Source organism: Leguminivora glycinivorella, chromosome 10 (assembly GCF_023078275.1).
Source record: "Leguminivora glycinivorella isolate SPB_JAAS2020 chromosome 10, LegGlyc_1.1, whole genome shotgun sequence".
Classification (NCBI taxonomy): Eukaryota; Metazoa; Arthropoda; class Insecta; order Lepidoptera; family Tortricidae; genus Leguminivora; species Leguminivora glycinivorella.
Window position 1 is genome coordinate 7,819,293 of NC_062980.1, and position 22,863 is coordinate 7,842,155.

Consider the following 22,863-nt stretch of genomic DNA (forward strand, 5'->3'; position numbering starts at 1 on the left):
AATGATATTTTTCAGTGGTTTTTTGATTGGTTTCAATACTTTGTGAGTTTATTTAAGTGTATAATAACATTTTAAGTGATGGTTAATGTGCAATTCCAGAGAAAAGTGAGATAATTTTAAACATTTAAAACACTCCACACGCTGCGTTACTTACCATAGTTTTTATCCCAGTTAGCAAACGTCCTTTCACATAAATTATTCAAGTGTAGTCCCAATCCAATAAATGTTGTCTTTGTTAATATTTTTCGACTTTTTCTGCCATAAAAGATTGCTTTGCGTGAACTGCGGCCATATTTGTTATTTTTGCTTCTTCAGCTGACAGCTATACGTCATTGGTGTGTTGCCACAGATGCTGTTAGCTGTTGACGTTAAATTATGGTCGCGTTCACACTTAAAAATGTTTGTCATTGTATTGTTCCCTTTATTTTAATGTATAATTTATAAACTCTGGAAATATTGTCTTATTTTAAATTGTGTACTTTTTTGCAACTTTTTATCCTGTTTGTGATGTGTGTGTGCTTTCCGTGTTTTCACTCGCAATGGCCCCGACGGAAGATCAGCGTTGGCCCTCCCAGGCTAACACCATGCTGAGTCGGGACCATTTCGTGGCAATTATTATGTATGTACCTATATTTTTGTGTTGTGTAAATAATTTCTGTTTTCACTTGTCACGAATAAATGATTTCTATTCTATTCTATTCTATAATGTTTTCCAGCAGTGTTTGTTTACATGATTGGACAAGTAAGGTTGAACTGAGTGTAGTTCTACTCTATTCAGTTGACAAAGAGTAATACTATTGTTAACTACTAAGCTATTATAGGGGGAATGTACAAATTATAGGCTGAAAAACTAAGTTTAACCAAATCAGCTTTTTACCATCAATAGAGTTTACAATAAAGATACTATATTTTAATATGAGATAAGTTTGATATGATATGGTGAACTACTTGTACTACCTACTTATTTTGTAATGTATTAAACACAACCCCCTTATTCATAAACATTCACTAAAGTTATCAAGCTGATAAAGTTCATTTGTCCCTTTCTATGACACCAATATGTCATAAAGGGACAAACAAACTTTATCAGCATTATAACTTTAGTGAATGTTTATGAATAAGAGAAAAATCAAAATGATTTATTTTGTACTTATTTATAATACAAATTTTACATTACCAAAATCATGAATGTTTCTTTTCATGTTGTAGTAGCCATTCCTTTCGGTCAACCCCACTGTTGAACCCACCTTTGGATGCAGATCCCACTAGACGGTGACAGGGCACCACCACGAGATGGGAATTTGCACCGCAGGCTGCACCGATAGCCCTGGCGTGGCTGCCTGGCCGTCCCATGGCTTTAGCCAGGTCACCATAAGACATTGTTGATGCATAAGGAAGCTCTAAGAGCTTGTTCCAAACCTCCTGCAATATTTTCATGAAACATGAATGTAAATGTCAACAGGCTTGGTTTGGTAGTCAATAACTTACAACAAAAAGGGACATTCCAAGAGACTACTACTTACATCACATTTTATGACCTCAGCTACCTATATGACATTTGTAAAACAAAAGAATATACCTACTGCTTACTTGTTAGCCAAATCTTGAATTAGTATTAGACCCAATTCCCCTTACTCAATTTCAGTGGTATTAGAAAATTCGACATTATTTCGCAAAGTAAGTATATTTTAATGGAACATTAAAAAAAAAACAACTAAAGCAAAAACTCAATACTGAACAAAATGTAAACAAACCTTCTGAAAGTCAGAGCCATAGGATTTTATAGGCACTGAGAACTTCTTTATATCACCATTCAAATATGCCATGAGTTCCTTTTCAAACTGATTCAAAATACCATTCTTTTCTTGCTTAAAGTTACAGGATAGTTCATCACTAAGAGTTTTGAAACTTTTTTCGAACACTTTAGAATCCTCGAAAGTGACAACGTACAAATATTCATTGTCTGCAGCTGCAATCACTTCACCCACTGGAGATTCAAATGTACACACGTATACTGTTTTTTTCGCCGACTGATTTGAGTATTTATCCAGGAAACTCAAATTAGGCATCGTGTGGTAATATTTTCACCAGTAAGTGCAAAATTTAAAAAACTGATTTTGGGCGAAGTTGTTAGCACAGTGACTAATGTATCTCAATTGATTAGCTATATTTTTAGTATGGCAGATTTGGTGAAGTAATATTTTTAAAATAAGATGCACCAACTCCCAGTTAAAATGATAACGGTCAGACGTAAAGTAAACAAAAGGAGGCGCGCGCAATGCGAACTGCTAATGACATTGACAGTTGTATGTCAAAATGTCAACGCAGGGTAGGGCTAGCACGCATGGTTTCACTCAAGGATTTTGTATTTGTGAGGAACTGTGTAGGTAAGTTTGTTAGGGATGTGGATTTGTCATTCAATTCATGTTTTAATAATATATCGTTTTTTGCTAACTATGGTACAATTTACATAGTTGTTACAAAATAGAGAGGAAGATCACGATATATCGATCAGCATCAGCACTACATATCCGAATGGAGTAGTGATTAGTTGAACTTAAATATCATCACTTAATAAATATTATAGAAATGCGAAAACTTCACGATATAATAAAACAATTCCATTGAAGCCCAAACATATTTTGTTAATGTATTTTAATTCTTTAATGTATTTTAATTAAAAATACGAATGTTTCCTCCGTTTCAACCTGTGCCGTGAAAACAAAATCGTAACCAGATCGTCCCAGCGATATCCGAATTAAAACCAGTACCTATATTATGATATACTTAATAGTTTTTTTTTTAGATAAAATTCTTTTATTGTATATTGTATTACACTAAGTACACTAAAACATAATAAATATTAAACTAAAACAATCATAAAAAAACACCCCCTCCAGCTGTTCCGCCTGCGGCATGGTGCCAATTACACTGGCAGCGTTTCCTCGCTGTATTTCTAGGGCAATGCGTTGCGAGAAATACGCGCCAGCCTCGGGGGTCCCTTGTGGTGTCCACCAGCCGAGTTGACAGAGCTCTTACAAAGGCCTTCATGTTGGCCGACCAAGGGCCCAGCGTCTCCACCGCGAGCGCCGCAAACTCGTAGTCCTTATGCAAGGACGAGTATTTGCGGCGCTTAAGGACCTGAGCCTGGTCCGCCGCACCACCGGCCTGGATACGGGTTGCCCCAATGTGGGACCCTGCAAGGGTGTCAACGCATGTAGCGTCCCACACCAGGGCTCTCCCCAACTTCCACGGCACCAATGTAACTCCATCGGGACGCTTGCCGTCATCTCTCGCCATACCCACTGGTTCCAAAATTGAATAATAGTTGTAAATAAATTACCTTCTTCCTAAAAAAAAGTACCTTAAAGCATAAAAGATACACTTTTATACTTCAGTAAATAACTAAACACTTTATTGTACCACCAGCACCAATAAAAATATCAAAACATCATTGGATGATGATAGTAATTGAAGGCAATATCATTGACGATAACAATATTAATACGACTGCATGCTTAGGTTACACTCATTTTGTTTCGCTACTGTGTCGTGACGATAAACCGTTATTTAGATCGTTATCCTTTGATTTACGACCAACCGTATACAAGTGCCTGCATAGGAATGACATTCATCGCTCTCATTTGACTAAATTAAAAATTGACATATATGGATGCTTTTCACAGAACTTAATTTAGATAGAAGAAACAAATTCAATATTTGTATAGGGGCCGAGCGTGTCAAATTTTGTACTGAAGTTGATTCTTGCCTGTAATTTTAAATATGTCTCAGGCTCTTGATTGTTCATAATTTTTGTGTTGTTGCAATTGAATATCACGTAACGAGGCATTTTTTATGTTTTGGTTGACTTCAACTTACAAAAATTGACGCCCGAAAGCTGCAAGCTGCGAGTAAAGACGGACAACTCAGTGGATTTCACTGAGTTCATTTGACACGCTAAGTAGATACGTTTGCTTGATCTATGGTATATATGACATCTGTGATGCTTTTGTACCTACTTCATAGTGGCCACATGGCCGTCGCCCATCAATGGCTACTACGGTACACCTATGTATTAATATTTTTGCATATTGAAAAGTTGAAAACAGCAAGAGTAGCCAAAATTCTGAGATTGTATCAAATCACATACTCTCGATAAGTCAATAGGCACCATAATCGGCTCCGACTTGGTGTAAGTATCAGTGGCGGAGCGTCGATACAACTCGATTCCCAACGGGTTCCCTAAAATTCTCTAGTATCTGTAGAAGTCCATACAAAACAGATGCCAGAAACCCCTCCGGCTTTACCAACGAAAATTTTTACGCCCCGCCACTGGTAAGTATAAACATTTTTCCCTACCCAATATGCAGGGGTCATTAAATAACAATAATTTCAAAAGTTGGGATCTGATTTCTTTAATCAAACCATTAAATATTTTTTTAGGTACACTTACATTGTTCGGATAAGATAGATACGTCTCTATGAATGGGGTTTTTTATATAACACGATATTATTTACTTTACTTTTACAACAGCCTTTCCCGTATTTTCCCCTCTCAATATTCCAACCAGCGCTTCAACCATGTTATCAAAACCACTGTAAACTTTTTCTTCGTACTTTATTTTCCCCTCCTGCAGCCAATTCATATTAGCTTTAATTCCTTCGTCCCATCGATCAAGCCACCGGTTAACCAGAAATCCCTCTACTTTTAATTCTTTAAACACGATCGATGGTTGTAGAATAGTCACTAAAACAAGTATTGAACATTAAATAACACACATTTTTTTACAATTATAAAAAAGATATAGTTGACTGTTATACTCATTGACGTTATTTTAATGTGCACATGTATACTAATAAGTCGCACTTATTGAATTTATCACTTACCTTTTGGTAAAGTCGTATCATTATACGACGATATAGAACCACAAACTGCCACGCGTCCGTATTTATTCATGTGACCCATAATAGTAGAGCTGATTTCTCCTCCAACCTGCAATTTATTTAACAAATATGTACTTAAATCGAATATAACAATTTCATTTTCAAATCGAATAAGAATGTAGAACTTACATTATCGAAATAGCAGTCAATACGATTGGGTGCTCCTTCTCTCAAAGCAGTTTTGATATTAGCAGTTTTATAATTAAATGCGTGGTCAAATCCCAACTCCTTTTGTAAATATTCGCATTTTTCATCAGTACCAGCAAATCCAATGACGCGACAGCCTGATGAAAAAGTAAAATAAATAAATAAACTGACATCGTTTAAAAGTATGATTATAATAATAATCAGTGGTCGGGGATTTGGTTGTAACTGGTTTTATTTTGCTTTTATTTTATTTTCAAATATTGCCTACACTCAAATATAATAAAAATCTTTTCTAGCAATTTCAACGATAACACCGGCTTATAAGTGTAGGTATCAATTTTACAGAATGACATGATGTCACGATCCTCAGCATTGAGGGAACGACTAAAGAAGAAGAAGATCAGTTTTACTATTTCTAGCGATACAACTCTTCCAACCAAAACCCAGTCACCGATGATAATGTTTGAGTTGCTTAATCATTATACATTAATATTCCTTACTTACCTAATATTTTTCCGATTTGTCCAACGTGGGAACCTACTGCACCAGCTGCTCCAGTAATGGCAATAGTTTCACCAGCTTTTGGGTATAATATTTCTTTAACCCCGAAATATGCTGTATTACTAAAAAACACAAAACGTTACTACTTATAGTGTAATAGTTCCAGTATACTCATTACTTATACTTTAGTATATTCACTTTTAAAGATTGTTTTTACCCTGGCATTCCAATTACACCTAAACCAAGCGAAATCGGATGTGGGCTCATATCAGGCAAAAGTGTGATAGGCATAAATCCTAAGTACGGTGATGATTTAGGGTTGCAAATGGTATGTGTACGCCATCCAAATGAACCAGCCACATATTTACCAACTGGATACTGATCGTTACGACTGGCAATTATTCTGAAAATATAAAAAGTTCACTTATATTATTGAGATATTAGAAAAAAAAATACTGTAACTGCCAGCGTAACACACTAGTATGATAAACCTTAGGTATCGCGTTGGTGTGTTCCTATCGCACTTACAGTTACAAATAATATGGTTGGAGAGTTAAGGAAGTTCGAGGATCTATCAATTTGTTACATTTGCTTAACGCTTTTAAACACTGTTTAACCAATTTCATGTCATATCAAAAACTTGCTGGAGAGAGTAAAGTAAAGAATTGTATTGTTTGATCAAATATGACAATCTATTGCATATTGCATGAGACTTTTGTAGATGTCATTAGTCTGCAATGTACTTTTTGAAAGGTCTGTGAAGCTTCTAAGATGCATAAGCTTGTTTTGTTATCGCTGAGAAGGTCGAAAATAAACACAATATTAAATACTTCATACTTAGCAACTTGACCACCTATCATATCAGTAGGCAATTTGTATCCAATCATGTAGGCGCGCATGTAAGGGTCAACACTTAAATATTCAGCCTCCGTTAATATTTCTGTAAAAGACAAAGATGCAATTTGTAGAGAACAATTAACGCAGGCCCTAATGACAAAAAAAAACAAAAGTGCTATTATATTCACCTCCATCTTTTAATTCTGGAAGTTCTTCTTCAACAATTTTAAAGTCACTCTGTTTTGGCTCCCCTTGGAAATATTTTGTCAGCACATACTTGCGTGCATTTATCTTTCCTGTGACATTCGAATACGCACGTTTTGCGCAGAAGAATGCAGATGTGCTCAATTGCTTCAGCATTTTCCTTGATTGTAACTTTTCAGTTAAAACTGGAAGGTATTCTGGAATGAAAGTACGAGGGCTGATTGGAAAGTTCGCGGCCTGACCATTAAAAAAAAACTTAGTTTCTTTTTCCTGCCGTCATTTTGAACTGTCATTATTTAGTTGTCATCCCGCGAAATTTTAATTAAATGCAATATTTTAAAATAAGTTTTTCCTCTCATTTAAAAATACGTGTAAGCAGTTTTTTCACAATGGTCAATTTGGAGCAACGTGATGTAATTAAATATCTTCATAGAAAAGGATTGACTGCGAAACAAATTTATGAAGATATGCAGTGTACATTAGGGCAATCCGGTCCATCATATACGATGGTAAAAAAGTGGGCAGCTGAATTCAAGCGGGGACGAGTCAGTATCGCAGATGACCCTCGCTCCGGGAGGCCAACTACTGCGACCAATCCAAATAATGTGGCAACTGTATGCAAAATGATAATCCAAGACCGACGGTTAAAAGTGAGAGAAATAGCCGACATCGTAGGCATCTCCTGTGAAAAAACTCAAAATATTATAGTTAACGAATTAGGGTTTTCCAAGGTGTCGGCGAGATGGGTTCCAAAGCTCCTTTCAGTGGAACAAAAAATCACTCGTCTAACGCCGCGTCTTGCGTGAGCGACGAACCCGCGACGGCGACGCGATGCGATGCGATGCGACGAAATCAAACCTTCTATCTCTATGGACTTGTCTTAGGTGGGCGACGGAACGCGACGGCGATGCGATGCGACGAACTAGCGATGAACATGCGAATGTTAAGCGACGCGATGCGACTAAACCGCTGTGTTCATATGGGAGTGTCTTGCGTAAGCGACGGCCCGCGACGGCCCGCGACGGCGATGCGACGCGATGCGATGGCGATGGGCGCGCGATCAAGCTATTTGATTTTTAGAAGCAAATTCAATACGTAGAGAGGTCGGACTAGAGAAATAACGATTGATTACTAGTCTCACATTTCATTCTTTATATTTTCTTATAATAAATATTCAAAATATTCAAATTAACATAAGTTGACCAAAGGAGTAATGTGTCTAAAAAATAAGGAAATGACAACTTTTGTAACTTGTATTGACAGCCTTTGATTATGTGCACGGTGATACGAGATTGTCTGCGTAAAATATTAAAATTTAAGTGTGAACTAAAAATATGAAACACTAGTGCGATGACCTTACGATATATGTACTAGCACTTGACTTTGGTGAATAGGATCACAAAATTAACTAGTTATTACAACGGGCTCGTAGCCTAGCGGTTTCGACGTCTGGACGCCGCGCCAGCGGTGTGAGTTCGAACCTCGGCTGAGGCGTGCTTTTGCAGTTTTATTTTTGTTTCTTTTATTTTCTATTATTTGATTGTTTACTTTTTTCTTTCTGTAAGAATCTTCATTCTTATTTTTATTTTATTTTTAATAACTCCGGCTTTTATACTAACAAGGAAAGGTACCCATACAAAAAAAATATAATTAGACTACTCTTTAAGGGGCGTTCATTGTAATTCCTGCGATTCCTGCATTTATTGTAACTCTTAAATAATAATATTATCCTAAACCAGAACTTCTTGTTGCCATATAAAAAAAAATACATATAAGACATACCTTTGTGTCGATAGATATTTTTCAGTACAGATGGTGTTTTTTTTACGCGAGAAGTGGTTCATTATATGCCAGGTCGAAACTTCGGAGGCTCATCTGTACTGAAAAACGTCGTACGATACACGTGCGAAAAGGAAATTCGTAACTCGTGTCGATTTAAAACACTCCCTTCGGTCGTGTTTTAATTTATCGCCACTCGTTTCGAACTTCCTTTTTTACGCACTTGTATCGTAATGTACCTACTATTTTAAAGCACATAAAATTCGAATAAAATACCAGCTGACACGGGCCCGCTCACTGCTCAGTTCAGTCTGCGCCCAGCGCTCATAGACAGTGGACCTACGTTCGATAGTCCGGCGCACCGTGCTCTCGTAAGCGTAAGCAGCTAGATAAATAAATAAATAATAATAATAAATATTATATGACATTCTTACACAGATTGACTGAGGCCCACGGTAAGCTCAAGAAGGCTTGTGTTGTGGGTACTCAGACAACGATATATATAATATATAAATACTTATATACATAGAAAACATCCATGACTCAGGAACAAATATCTGTGCTCATCACACAAATAAATGCCCTTACCGGGATTCGAACCCGGGACCGCGGCGCAGCAGGCAGGATAGATAGTTCTGAGAAGTGCTGTATAGGTACTGCGACTAAACAAATCTTGATCCTGTTGGTGGCAAACAGGCATACGGTCCGCCTGATTTTTACACATGCAATTTTATCCAAGAAACTTTACTTGAAATCTGAGGAGAGTTTGAATTATTATTATATTTCGGGACCAGGGGACCGATTTTTGAGTCTCACGCGTTCGAATTCAGAAAATTGTCACTGAAAATACTAAGCAATTCACTGTTTTTAACCGGTATTTTAGTGACAAATCCCATATGTGAGATTCAAAAACCGGCCCCCAGGATGAGGTTCTGGTTTTCATGGTGGAGTCAGGATATGGTCAACAAAACTGCTATTTTACTCATAATAACTCCACTATGTTTGGGCTTATTACATTTGGGCTGATGAGCAGCGTCGATCTCGATGATGTCCAAGGTCACATGATCGAGTCAGGAAATGAATAACAGAACTGCTATTCTACTTATCGTAACTCGACCATGTTTGATCTCATTAGCCGGGCCAATAACACATGTAATTTTATGCACACAGCTCAGCTCTTTGAAACTGTTTATTTTAAGTTACTTACAATTAGTAAGTACCATATAATAATAATATATTATTATACACCTCTCGACACCCTTGAGTTCTCACACCGGTGTTGCCCTTGAGCCATCTTGGATGTCGCTTTTTGTGGGGGCCCATCGTGTGGGGACGAGTCACCGTCTGCCGGAAATAAAATTGGATACCGTTTTATTAGGCAGGCGTCCGGTTTTTTTATCCATAGCCCAGTATTTAGTCCATCACTTTTATCAAAATAGACCAGTTCATTTTAGATTCCATTAACTCTCAAATAGTCCTTACACCCTGGCGGGTGTTGCCTCTGTGTGTGTCCCATGATACGGGCAAGGGCAACATCCGCTCGGTGTACCCCTTACATTTCATTAAAGTGTCGAAAGGGCCTCTACGTGTTGGCTTCGGCCCCGCGCACGCCTCCCAAAGGTCCGGAATACCATTGTTCCGTGATGGGAAAGATATATTCTTATCTCTTGTAAACTTTACAAAAAAGTTAACACATGAAACCAAAAGAATTGTTACTAGCGATTAAATTCAAAACTATCAAGATCATTCTTGCCTGTGTGTTGCGTTACTGGTGGCTCGCGTACCGAGCGCCAACGCCATCTATCAATGGCTATTTCACGAAATTGATGAACGCTCTATGGAATAAGGGCTCTTAGTGTAGTGGTTATGCCAGTCGACACTAGATGGCAGCATTAAAAAACACTGGGTTACACTGTATGACATTTTTTCATTTCAACATTAAGTAAATAGCATTCGTTATAAGTAAATAGTATACGTTAATTCGTCGCTCAGTTTTGCCGTGAAGGACGGACAAATAAATAGACACACACACACTTTCCCGTTTATAATATTAGTATGGATTAAAATAAACATTAAGTTAATAAAAACAAAATGCAGTATTATTGTGTGCTACTTAAAACTTTCCTTGTTAGTATAAAACCCGGAGTTCTTAAAAAAAAATAAGAAAGTAGAATCTTAGAGAAAGAAATAAGCAGGTAAACAAAATCAAATAATCCATACTGATTAAACTGGAAAGTGTGTGTGTGTCTGTTTGTTTGTCCGTCTTTCAAGAGAAGCCGCGGGCAAAAGCTAGTAGTAGAAAATAAAAGAAAAAAGTAAATAAAAATGCAAAAAGATTGCGTGAGCCGAGATTCGAACTCACGACACCCATGGCGCAAACGATTCCACCTAGAAGTCAAACCCGCTAGACCATTTGCACATTGTGAAAGACGGCGAATCTTGTGATTCTAATCACCAAAATGCTAGTGCCGAAGTTTTGCGCGATGGATACGCGATGACCTTGAGCCATCGCCGTCGCATCGCGTCGCATCGCATCGCGTCGCGTCGCGTCGCCCGTCGCTCACGCAAGACGGAGCGTAACAATTTCACGCGACTGTCTAGACCTGTATGAAGCTGACCCTCAAGACTATTTGGACAGATATGTTACTGGATGAGACATGGGTCTACCACTATACGCCCGAGACTAAACAGCAATCAAAACAGTGGGTTCGTGCTGGATCTCCGCCACCCAAAAAGGCAAAGGCCATTTTGTCGGCAAATAAAGTTATGGCATCAGTGTTCTGGGACGCAAAGGGTGTAATAATGGTTGACTATCTCCAAAAAGGTACGACTATAAACTCGGACTATTATTGCGAACTTTTACGTCGATTACGTCGACTTTTACGTCGACTTTGAAAGTAAAAAGACCTGGAGTGCTGACAAAGAAAGTTCTTTTCAACCAGGACAATGCACGCGTGCATACGTCACTAAAGTCAATGGCAGAAATTCATAATTGCGGGTTTAAATTATTGCCGCATGTGCCTTATTCACCCGATTTGGCACCATCGGACTTCCATTTATTTCCAAACTTAAAAAAAACACATGGGTGGTAAGAAATTTTTGACCAACGACGAGGTCCAAGCTGAAGTGGATACCTATTTTGAAGACCTGGAGGATTTTTTTTTTAAAGTGGTATAATGGCTTTGGAATCCAGATGGAATAAGTGCAAAGACCTTAACGGGGACTACGTAGAGAAATAAAAATATTATAAAAAAACTTTGGTTTTGATTTCATACTTAAGCCGCGAACTTTTCAATCAGCCCTCGTATAATTATTTTACTACAGACGGTCAACCAAATCGTGGCACTAAATAATGGCGCAAAATATAAATTGTCTTTGGGAATTAAACCTTCGACTCTAAATTTTCAATGAATTTTTAAGTGCTGTGCATCAGTTTTTTTTTTATAACAAAAGGGCGATAACCATATAAAATAGCAGGTTAGAATACGAAGAAAACTTAACGTATTTAGGTGAATATTTCAACACATCAAACAACAGCACGAAATTTAGTAAACTTTGCCATCACATATTTTAAGGCGCTCATGACCTTTTTGTATGGAAATGTCGAAATCCGACTCGCACTTGACCAATTTTCATAGAAAGTAACACTCTTAAAATAAAAACAATAATACTAATCATAAACTAAACCTTAATCTAAAAATAAATACCTAAATTTATTATTAACAAGCAGAAACGTGCGCTAACGATTCTAAATATTTTTATAAGTCCATCTCATTATGTACATAAGGAAAGGCATGGAAAGATTTGCGATATCCGGCGCGGCTTCCGTAGCTCAATTGGTTAAGAGCAATGCACGGATTGCAGAGGATGCGGGTTCAAGTCCCGCCGGAAATGTACATTTTTCAATTTTTTCCTTTAATATAAACATATTAAAAATGACTTCAAAATAATTAAATAACTAAGTATACAGCAATTAAACTTAAAATAATATTTTACTGAAAACTGAAGCGGGTAGATCTACTTGAACCTCAATAAAAGAGCTTGTTATGTTTTCCGTTTGTTATTGTACTTATATAATTAGTTTTTTATTATAACTTAAATAAATGACAGGTGTCGGTGTAAATTGTATTGAAATCTATTGAAATCCGTAAAGTACCTACTACTACTACTAGTAAGAAACCGATTTTCGTATCGTTTCGTTTGTCGCTCCGCTCGACCGGTCGTGACTCCCGTGACGTTAGATTGGCTTTATCATGATAGCCCTGCACATTCGGAATGTGTCAAAATTAAAACTGCTATTGTAGAAGCAGGTTTTCAAGAGAGTGGCTTAAACATTCCCAGATACTCTTCTCTGTGTTGCCACACCATTTAATTTAAACTTTATGAAACAAAAACAAAATGGCTTGCTTGTTGTGTTTTCATTGTATTTTTAATGTGATGGAATTTGAAGTTAATATCATAGAATAAATATGAATTGAATCTATGATTATAATATTAAAATCAGTCGGTTATTACGTAGCAAAGTTAGTTCTTTCTAGTAAATTTAGTTAAGGGGAAATTCTTCAGTGTTATGGATATAAAATTTCATGTAAATTTGATAAAAGTCTCGGTGTAAATAGAACGTTGGATATTGTATGTGTTTGTCGTTATGACTTCAGCAGAAGAATTTAACTGCATTTTGTGCAAAGAAACGTTTGATAATAAGGACGAATTACAAATTCACTTCAGGTATCCTTCGACTTCATATAAGATGTTATGGTAATATTCACATCTTATTTGACACTATATATAATCTTTCTGTGGTTTTACCAGGAAACATGGTGATCCTAAGTTTAATGAAAGTATCAAGACCAAAAGCCGTCCTCAGAATGAGGCGCCGTTTGCGAATGAAAAGTCGAACGACGCGTCAGAAATGGTGAACTGCGATGTGTGCGATGAAGTGTTTCCTACTATATCTAAGGCCATTACTCACAAGCACAAGGTCCACCCGGAGCACGATGCGAAGTACTTCTGTCCTTGGTGCGGGAAGCTCTTCACGATGAAGGTAAGCCAGTGTGGCAAGTGTGACACATAACCTCACACTACGAATTATCTCACTCGTAAGTTTTATCTAGCAAAGGCAATAAAACTACCGATAAGGTTTACACTTTGTTCGTGAATAGTAAATCCAAGTAAAAGTAACTACTAAATATGTGATCTGACTACTCTTCACAACCTCCTATCTCAAAACAAATTGTTATTGACTGTCAAGTTTTATTTACATAGTATGCTAATTAATATTATAATACCTTTAAATAATCATTCATCAAGCTGAACCTACATATACATATCAATGAAAGTGAAAAGTTTTGGTACTAAACAAATGATTTTTTAATTTGTGTATGAGATTATTTTTACTTTATTAACTTATTAATAACAACATATCATTATGACAATTATTTTTCAGCACCTATATAATAAACATTTACATACAAACCATGATGCTACTGAGGAGGTACCAGGAAGCAAGGATAGTCATTTCCACTGTGATAGCTGTAGTGTTTACTTTGTGGTTCCGTCTGCCATGGTGTACCACAACAAATTCTTTCATAGACAGGACTCAGATTTACCTATCATTGGACACTCCAAGAAACAGAAATTAGTGAATCAGGTTTGTACTATTACTTTACTTTGGAGTTTAAGGTGCAGGAATGATTTTGTATGTTGATAACATTGTTTAAAGTAACTTCATTACCATACTACCATACCAAATGAGCATGGGAATGTTAAAAAAAGAGTCTCAATTTACTCTCAAGTGAGACAATAACCACAGTATAAACCAGTAATAACTCTTCTTACAAACTTCACGCCGCGCGGTGTGTCCCCCTCCCGCCCCTCGCATGCAGCGAAAACATGCGAAACTGGTAATTATTGGGCTGGACAGTCGGGGCCGCGTTTGCGCGCTGTTTTGATGTGTGTGTGAAAATCACGTCAGTGCCGAGGTCATTTCGTTACTGTAGTGTTTATGGATGTATGGAGAACAGTTCTAAAAATCCGGATATAACATTCTTCACAATTCCTAGACTTCTAGAAAAGTAAGTGGTTTTTATACTTATATTTTTGCAGCGTTAGGTAAAAGTGAGATATAGTGATGCATTAAAATCAATAAGGATTTACCTGTAACGACATTAATTACTTTGCAACCAAATACTTGTTTTTTATTTAGGTAGATGATGCGATCTATCTTATCTCGAAAGTTTGGTACCTACTTAAATATTGTGGAACCATCTATTCAAACATTTTATGTAAATACTATTTCGTCAGTATTTAAGAAAAAAACACGTACCTACTTGAATGGTACGTAGTAGAAAGTGCGTTTTTGTTTTAAATAATATCTAAGTATAACATATAAATTACCACATACGTGATGTGAAAAGCCGTCCCCGTGAATATCTCATTTTGCTCGGGATCGTTACACAATCTAGTATTTAAATGCGCTTATGAGACTAATATATGAATAATATTTTTTTGTGTATTCAATATTGACTGGTGTGGTATTGTTATACTAATACTTACAGTTACCTAATAGTACCTATTAGATAACAACAACTTACTTTGTACGAAGTTGATTGATTAACTTTATAGTAATTTTGTTCAACCCTGCGTGACCTTGCGCAGTAGAGACCGCCCGCATCTACCTGCCGGAGATTAACTACTGAATATTCCTTATACTGTGCAATAACCATTGTCTGTACCTTCATCTACATAAAATGGTGGGCCTTACGAGGATAAGAATTAATTGTAAATTATATTTGTTACAGGATCTACTGCCTGTATATTACTGTTCATTCTGCGGAGAGGAATATATTAACAAAGTCAATTTACATGTAAGTATTATAAATGCTAGAAAAAAACTACTTACTCCAATATTTGTTAAAAATTCGAGGACACAGTAGAGCCAATGAAATGTAAAGGTACATACTCTCCAAGTGATTCTTACTTTTTTTAAAGCTTTCACTTCAATCTGGATTAAACCTGGACCTGGAAAAGAAGTTAGGGCAAGCTCTACAATTAGAGTTAGAAGCTTGTCTCTACATAAGATCTGATATGATCTCTACATAAGGGCTCATTTTGGCAACATTTTTCTTGAAAATGTTTTTGGTTAGATTGACTCAATCTGTCAGTATTAGTGTACAGTAGAAATTTAATTATTTCAAAGTAGAATATGTTGACATATTCTTGTATAAACATGTTGATATATCTCTTTGTTGCAAACCTCATATTTAATATACCTATGCACTGTACAAAGCAACCAAGATATGAATATAATTGGTTGGTTAGTGCCAATACCAGGGGCGGCTCACTCCGCGATTGTATCGCCGCGCTATAAGTACATGCTGGCGGCCGCGAGTTCGCGGCCTAATCAGGGGTGGCGCGCGTTCTCACGGAACGCAAGTTCGCACTTTCTATTATTACTTTACGTCGCGAGTTTTTTAAGGTTCATATGCGATGTCCACGTGTGGAATGGCTAATAATGCATAGTTAAATAGACAGCATGAATAAAATAGGACAATCTTACACATATCTTATTGATTAAGTCCCACTGAAAAGTTCAATAAGGCTTGTGATGCTGAAGGCTTAAACAAAAATATATAAATACTGTATACCTAGAAAGTACCCAAAACTTGAATGTATAGTATAACATTTTATCTGAGAATTAATTCGTTTTAATCCATAGGCAACCCTAACATCCGACGCTGCGCACGTGCGGCTCGTTTCTTTGTTAGAATTTTGTAGGCATTTAAAAAGGCGGCATTTCGTGAACATCAAAGCAGTGGGCCTTCTGTACTTGTACTATTATATATTCTGTGCCAATACAGAACTTTATTGCCTGTACATTAAAATTGTGTATACATTGTTTTTTTTTTCACTTTGGCTGCATTTATATCTTTGTTGATCACTGTACAAGGTGTTAAACTTGGGCACTGGGGAAAAGACCGGTATATTTTCCAGGCTCCAATGGGGCTATTTTGTCAAGTGACAAGCACCAAAAACCATACTGAACTGTGCTAGATCCAAAATAAAGTCGACTTTTGTTATGTTTTTTTGCCAGTGAGGTTTAGTTATCATATCACCTGGCGATATATGTGACAGTTTGAAGCCAAAAAGCCAATGGTAGAGGTAGGTACCAGTAGTAGAGGAGATATAAGCGTTTGGGGTCATAATAATTCCCACAGAACCGAAGTTTGGTTTTTTTAGTTTTTTGTGTGTCTTTTTAACATACTAAAAATATATTTTAAGATTTATTTAAATTTTAAGATTTTTTTTTCATAGTACTTTTTCATACAACTTTTGGCGGTCGAAAAAACGCATTTTGCACAAATATATTTTACTATATTTTTAGTATGTCAAAAAGAGACACACACAAAGAACCAAAAAAACCAAACTTCGGTTCTGTGGGAATTATTATGACCCCTCCCATACAAATGCTCGTACAATTCCTCTACTACAGTGTCTCTTGCCATATTAACGATGCCCTGACAGCTTAAGCAAAATTTCAGAAAACTCCTGGTATCTTTTAAATGTCAACTGTTTATTTTGTATACAACTATGTTGATTATAGAAACATATGTGTGACGACCACGAGGAAGAGAACCAGCGTCCAACAGATGTGTTACGGTGTCCACTCTGTGAAGCCGTTTTCTACCATTTGGACGCCTATGAGTTACATCTCACCTTCCATTCTTCAGAAGACCTGTACAGTGAAAAAAATGAAATGTAAGTCTTTATAAACGAACTTTATTTCCTTCTTACGTTAGACACTTCATATTTGCATTTTTACCAGCTTTGTCTTAGTACTTAAACAACATGTAGTCTAACTGCACAACTTGATTCAGACAGTCATTTGGTTTTTTGATAACCCAATTCAGTCAAAATGGGATTACTGTAATACACTTGGTAGTAGTAGTTTATCCTTGACGAAATAATTACTAATAATGAAAGGATATTCCATACATTAATTAATGTTTCCTGAATAACTAATTTACTACAAACCAGGTATTCAACTTACTTACCATAAGTTAGAACTTAGAAGTCCTTAATACCCAAATGTGAAGTTCACTTATTCTAAATCAGCTTTATTTTTTGCAGGAATGAAACTGATATAACAGAATTCTCTCTAGAGACTGTGCCGCCGGTGATGGAAAGGATTGAAGATTTGAACAATTTACCTGATGTTGAGACCGATATGAATGCTGTTGGAATCGTAAGTATCTACACTCATCAGTCTTCCTTGTTTATTCCCGATTTTTTGAAAGCATAGGGTCAGCTTGATTTGGCATAGGGGCAAGTTAATGGACTGCCCTCTGACACATGTGACCTGCCAAAGGTAGGCCTTTTTATAAATTTTCCGGTTTCTCCAATATTTATTCACTGAATAGTGACTGGCACGATCTGACAGTCTACAAAGAAGCCAACAAGCTTCGATAAGTACCTATACTATTAAGTACCTAAGCCTATGTTATTATGTAAGCGTCCTGAATAAGCGTTCTATTGTTAATTGTTACAAATCATTATCCAATATTTCGATTCATTATAAAATGTAATCTTGAGTTTAAACTCGAATGAATTGAGTTAATAACTTTTTTCATGTGGTTTCTCAAATAATTTGATCGCATTCTAGGAAAGTTTTCTCCAAATGGCAATGGATGAACCAAAGGATAGTAACCAGCTCCCTGGAAAGAAGTCCAAGAAACATAAGAAACATAAAAAATCCAAGAAAGCAGCTATTACTCTTGATGAGTTCTTAAGTATGAACCAAGATGTATTTGGTGAAGATCTAGATTTCCAAGGTATTGAGGAAGTTCCTACAAAGGTAATAACAAAACAACTTAAAATAAAAAAACCGCAAGTTCCAAAATCAGCTGCTAAACATGTGTCATCTGCTGACTTGCAAAAGTTACAAAAGCTAGGTATTGCTGTTAAAGTTCCGTCTAGTAACAAACCACCTTTTCCAAAAGTAAAATCAATGGGTCAAGCTATTAAAATTAACCCACAGGTTAAAAATCTTGTAAGTCAGCCAAAATCAAACGTTATTAGTGCGTCAAATGATGTTTTATCAAAATTACTCAATCAAGGCAACAGTCAACTGAAAATAGTGAAGAAGTCTGCACAAGAGAGAACACCCGATAGCGAAACACGACTCAAATTAGAAACAATAAATCAACATCTTGCTGATACTATAGAAAGCCCTGATGAAGGCTTGGAAAATAATAGTCATGAAGAAGAAGAAACAGGCGCTGGCGCCCAATCTCATAATCCGCAATCATGTATTGCTAAAACAAACCAACGAGAGATCAATGATAAAGATACTATAGTCGAAAATAATGATGAACCAATCAACAAAGAGTTTGCTAATGCCAATGTAATTGAAAGAAATAAAGAGTGCACCCGACAAGTCAGCTTACCAAATGTAAGCAATAACAGTTTGGCCGACCAAGACAAGAATAACGTAATCAAAAATATTGGAATACAAATATCAATTAAACCTATCACATGTGATGAAGAAATGAAATCTGGCACTCCAAATGTAGACGGTGATGAACAAAATTGTACAAGTAATATTTCGCAGAAAACGAATACTTTAGATACATTAAAGAGTTTAAACAGTGCTATTACTATTAAATCAATCAAAAATGTTAGCGTTTTATACACTGATAAAAACAGCACAATAGGTAACGAAAAGACTGATGCGATGTACAAAAAAGGTTCTGCTCTTAATTCCGAGAATAATGATGTAGAAAAGGCTGAAGTTATAAATAAAGAATTATTTAATCACAAAACTTCGCCTGCCTTAGCATTACAAAGCATAAGTAAAAACATAACAGTAAAATCTATGTCACCCCTTATAAATATCCCAAAAGATGATGAAGTTCACAGTGAAGAATGTGATGACAATGATGATCCCAGCGACGACACATTAATTGAACGTAACGTAAGCAATAACGGCAATGTTAAGGAGCAGTCTGTTCCCATTACAGCTCCCCAAGTGTTTAAGAATATCAGTAAAAATATTTCAATTAAACCCGTGTCGCCAGTTCTAAAACATACAAAAGATGTTCCTAGCGGCGATCATAATGACTGTGATTTTGATAGTTCTGATGGTGAAACCATAGTCAGAAATCAACGTATCAATAAAAACGAAAGCGATACGGAACAGCCGGTTCCTACTAATTCAACGTCCCATGTTTTAAAAAATATTAGCAAAAATATAACGATAAAACCCATGTCACCCATATTAAAACAACCAGAAGATGTTCCTAGCGACGAACATTGTGATAGTGATTTTGATAATCTGGAAGATGATACATCAATGAAAACTAAAAACAAAGGCATCAACAAAAGTAAAGGACAGTCAAATCACATGACGTCGATTTCTCAAGCTTTAAAGAACATCAGTAAAAATGTAACAATAAAATCCATGTCACCTCTAATAAAACATTCAAAAGATATTGTTAATGATGAACATGACAGTGATTTTGATAATTTCGAAGACATACCTATTGAAAATAGACACAAAATTAATAAAAGTACAGAACAATCTGTATTAACATCATCATCCCACGTGTTAAAGAATATTAGCAAAAACTTAACAGTAAAGCCCATGTCACCTTTAATGAAAAAAACAAAGGAAGACGTACCTCAAGAGGAAAATAATGACAGTGAGTCAGATAATTATGAAGATACATCGATGAAAAGTCAAAATGATCACGGCTCTGCTTTGGATAGGCTGAAAAATAAACCCGGTATAAAACTAAAAGCTGTTCAAATGCCTCTCATCAATAAAAATACGTCTGGAAACATAAATGAAAATAAAACCGGCGATGAAACACACAAGCAGACTAACATTCAGTTCAGCAACAACATCTTAAAGAATTTGAAAAATATAACGGCGAAACCAGTACTTACAAACAAAAGCGTTAGTCAACAAGGAACAGTGAAATCAAATAACACGCCTGATGCTATAAAGCAAGGCAATGTCACTAAACAAACAATGCACACAAAAGAAATGAACCAAGATATTGAAATTTACAATATTGACGATTCTGACGATGAATATGAACAGCAAAAAACAAATAAAATAGAACAACCTCAAATTAAAAAAGAACCTATTAAAGCTAGCGTTAACTCGCCCGCCGTTTTAAATGCTATCAAAAATATGAGTAAACATATAACTCTTAAGCCTTCAAACAATCAAACAGTAGTTGTCAAAAAGGAAGAAAACTTTTCAGATGAATATGAAATGCATGATGATGGGGAGTTTAGTTCTAATGATGATTTTGAACAGATGTTGGATACATCTCATAAGCCAACATTTATAAAAAAAGTTGACCAAAATAAAAACAATAATTTGAATAATGTTTTTAAACAATTAGGTCAACAAGTTACAGTTAAATCAAAAAATACATTAAATCCATCAAATATGAAATCTGTTCACCCTTCACAAGATTTTAACCAACGCAATATTGAGCATGACACGGATAGTGAAGAGGAACTGTACACTGGTAAAGTAAAAATAACTGAAGTGACTGAAGATGACGACAACATCGACCACGAAAACGAAGGGATTGTTACTCAGTCTCCTGAAGATAGTGGGGACGAGCAATTTACAAAGGAAATAGACGATATGGATGACTTTAATAGTCAAAATATAAAAGTTAAATTAAATGAAAATCATAAACCTAATAGTCACGGTTTGCTAAAAAATATTAGCAAAAATATTATAATTAAGTCAATAACTGAAAAATCCGCTAATTCTAGTGAAAATGGATCTACATCTAATCAAAATTTGTGTAAAGAATTAGTAGTGAAGCCCGTTGCACAAAACAAGCCTGACATTAGCAGTGATACTTCGAATATGCATAATACTTATAAACGAAACGCTGGTCCCGGTTCTTCAAGTCAAAATTCTCCAGCTGTGCAGCAGAAATTTACAAAAGCTGGCGCAGTAAATACTGTTAACAAAGAGGTTAAAGTCAAAACCATTCAATCTGAAACAGTGATAGAAGAAATTACTACAACCGTTACGAAAACCATACGCAGAGTAAACCAAACAACAGTAAATCAGCAGGTTGTCAATGCCAGTAAAGTATCGCCTGCTCCTAGAATGGTAAAACCGCAGACGGGGCCTAGAATGCCAAATATATATTCGTCTAATAATCTTAAAGGACTTACAGTAAGGCAGCCTAACCCTAGAACTGTTCAGCCTAATCCTAGGACCGTACAGTCCAATCCTAGGATCGTACAACCTAATCCTAGGACCGTACGGCCTAAAATAAGGCAACAGGCCCCTATTCGACCTCCCTCTAGTATGTTAGTGAGACCAACCATCTCAAATCAGTTAGTACCTATGCGGCCGGGTGTTACGCCAATAAGGCCTATGAATCCAACAATGCCAGTAAAAAATGTGCCACGTCAACCGAGACCTGTCGGGCAACCATTAAAAGTTTCGCCTAATGTAGTAAATCAGTCTTTGAAAAGACCAGGGAATGATGAATCACCAGGACACTTTAGTTGTTTTAAGAAACCAAAAGAATCTCTCATTCCCGGCACTGAAACTGCAGAAACCAGTTCCAACTTTCATTATGCATCCAGTTCACAAACCAGTAAATTCTGTAGCACCAGTCAAACTGTGAAAGGTAACTCTGTCGTGACTTCTACACAAATGAAAGCTCAGACAATAACCCAACAACAACAAATAAATAAACTCGGTAATATTTCTGGGCTAAAAGTAGCTAAGACCTGTCAAGTAAGCCGGGTGGAGAAAACTGAAGTAAGCCCTTCAAAACGAACTGCACTGGAGGCTATAGAGAAACTGCAAAAACAAGGCCTGTTGATAAAGAAGCCCCGAGTTGAAGAGGATCCCGATCCACCAAACTCAGATGACGAGGAGCATGAACAGTATGATGACTATGATTATGACGAATGATTTCATTCATATGTAATTGTATACTAATGTAAATAAGTAAAAATATCAGTGATAAAACTGTTATAAAGAGTTGTGGTTCTGATAGTAAATAAGTATAAAAATAGCGATGAAAATGGAGACGAAGAACGAAGTGTCATGTCTGTATTAGTGTAAATTTACCTATGTGACGGTTTGTAAATAATAGAGTTGTACGTTTATATTTAAGACTCCGCATTGAGGTGTCCATTAGGTACTACAGTTTGTACTATCATACGTATAATTTATCTTTATTTTGAATGTATGAAATGTTTAATTTCGTAAATAATTTATAAAAAAATATACTTTTACGTTATGACATGGATTTAATTGTCGAACTGTTTATTATTTAATGATTAATGTTTGCTTAGGTACAATTCCTATCTCGAGATTTTCTGAATCGCATACAAAGTTGCAGCAGCAATGTTTTTTGTTACAATAATACATTTATGGATGCTCATTGCAATTGT

General features: G+C 36.2%; 3 protein-coding genes across 5 annotated transcripts; 1 reads left to right on the forward strand and 2 right to left on the reverse strand.

Moving 5' to 3' along the window:
• Positions 1–1,069: 1,069 nt before the first annotated feature.
• On the reverse strand, positions 1,070–2,878 carry LOC125230014 (methylated-DNA--protein-cysteine methyltransferase). The gene is made up of 2 exons (XM_048134926.1): positions 1,755–2,878; positions 1,070–1,422 (listed from the first exon to the last, which is right to left on the reverse strand). The coding sequence occupies exons 1-2, from the start codon at positions 2,067–2,069 to the stop codon at positions 1,183–1,185; spliced, it is 555 nt and encodes a 184-aa protein (XP_047990883.1). The 5' UTR covers positions 2,070–2,878; the 3' UTR covers positions 1,070–1,182.
• A 1,521-nt stretch (positions 2,879–4,399) lies between these two features.
• LOC125230011 (prostaglandin reductase 1-like) lies at positions 4,400–13,538 on the reverse strand. 2 transcript variants are annotated; one of them, XM_048134921.1, is made up of 8 exons: positions 13,385–13,538; positions 6,618–6,830; positions 6,430–6,532; positions 5,810–5,995; positions 5,596–5,714; positions 5,074–5,228; positions 4,888–4,993; positions 4,400–4,747 (listed from the first exon to the last, which is right to left on the reverse strand). In XM_048134921.1, exons 2-8 carry the CDS (start codon positions 6,787–6,789, stop codon positions 4,515–4,517), a joined length of 1,074 nt encoding a protein of 357 aa, XP_047990878.1. In that variant the 5' UTR covers positions 6,790–6,830; positions 13,385–13,538; the 3' UTR covers positions 4,400–4,514. The 2 variants fall into 2 exon arrangements, with proteins under 2 accessions (XP_047990878.1, XP_047990879.1); XM_048134922.1 differs by lacking the exon at positions 5,810–5,995.
• Positions 12,693–22,853, forward strand: LOC125230005 (protein PFC0760c-like). Of its 2 annotated transcripts, XM_048134912.1 has the most exons (7): positions 12,693–13,140; positions 13,225–13,456; positions 13,859–14,062; positions 15,213–15,278; positions 17,015–17,169; positions 17,542–17,656; positions 18,074–22,853. In XM_048134912.1, exons 1-7 carry the CDS (start codon positions 13,061–13,063, stop codon positions 22,376–22,378), a joined length of 5,157 nt encoding a protein of 1,718 aa, XP_047990869.1. In that variant the 5' UTR covers positions 12,693–13,060; the 3' UTR covers positions 22,379–22,853. The 2 variants fall into 2 exon arrangements, with proteins under 2 accessions (XP_047990869.1, XP_047990870.1); XM_048134913.1 differs by lacking the exons at positions 12,693–13,140; positions 13,225–13,456 and adding an exon at positions 13,668–13,763.
• The last annotated feature ends 10 nt before the right edge of the window (positions 22,854–22,863 follow it).

What these genes read in the sequence shown, in the direction of transcription:
- LOC125230011 (XM_048134921.1), bottom strand. Translation starts at nt 6,789, where the DNA reads ATGCTGAAGCAATTGAGCACATCTGCATTCTTCTGCGCAAAACGTGCG. An exon ending in ACAAATCGGAAAAATATTAG is followed by an intron (nt 5,229 to 5,595) that starts GTAAGTAAGGAA and finishes CTTTTTCATCAG; the next exon opens with GCTGTCGCGTCATTGGATTT. An exon ending in TGATACGACTTTACCAAAAG is followed by an intron (nt 4,748 to 4,887) that starts GTAAGTGATAAA and finishes TACTTGTTTTAG; the next exon opens with TGACTATTCTACAACCATCG.
- LOC125230014 (XM_048134926.1), bottom strand. Translation starts at nt 2,069, where the DNA reads ATGCCTAATTTGAGTTTCCTGGATAAATACTCAAATCAGTCGGCGAAA. An exon ending in ATGGCTCTGACTTTCAGAAG is followed by an intron (nt 1,423 to 1,754) that starts GTTTGTTTACAT and finishes AAAATATTGCAG; the next exon opens with GAGGTTTGGAACAAGCTCTT.
- LOC125230005 (XM_048134912.1), top strand. Translation starts at nt 13,061, where the DNA reads ATGACTTCAGCAGAAGAATTTAACTGCATTTTGTGCAAAGAAACGTTT. An exon ending in GGAAGCTCTTCACGATGAAG is followed by an intron (nt 13,457 to 13,858) that starts GTAAGCCAGTGT and finishes ATTATTTTTCAG; the next exon opens with CACCTATATAATAAACATTT. An exon ending in ATATGAATGCTGTTGGAATC is followed by an intron (nt 17,657 to 18,073) that starts GTAAGTATCTAC and finishes ATCGCATTCTAG; the next exon opens with GAAAGTTTTCTCCAAATGGC.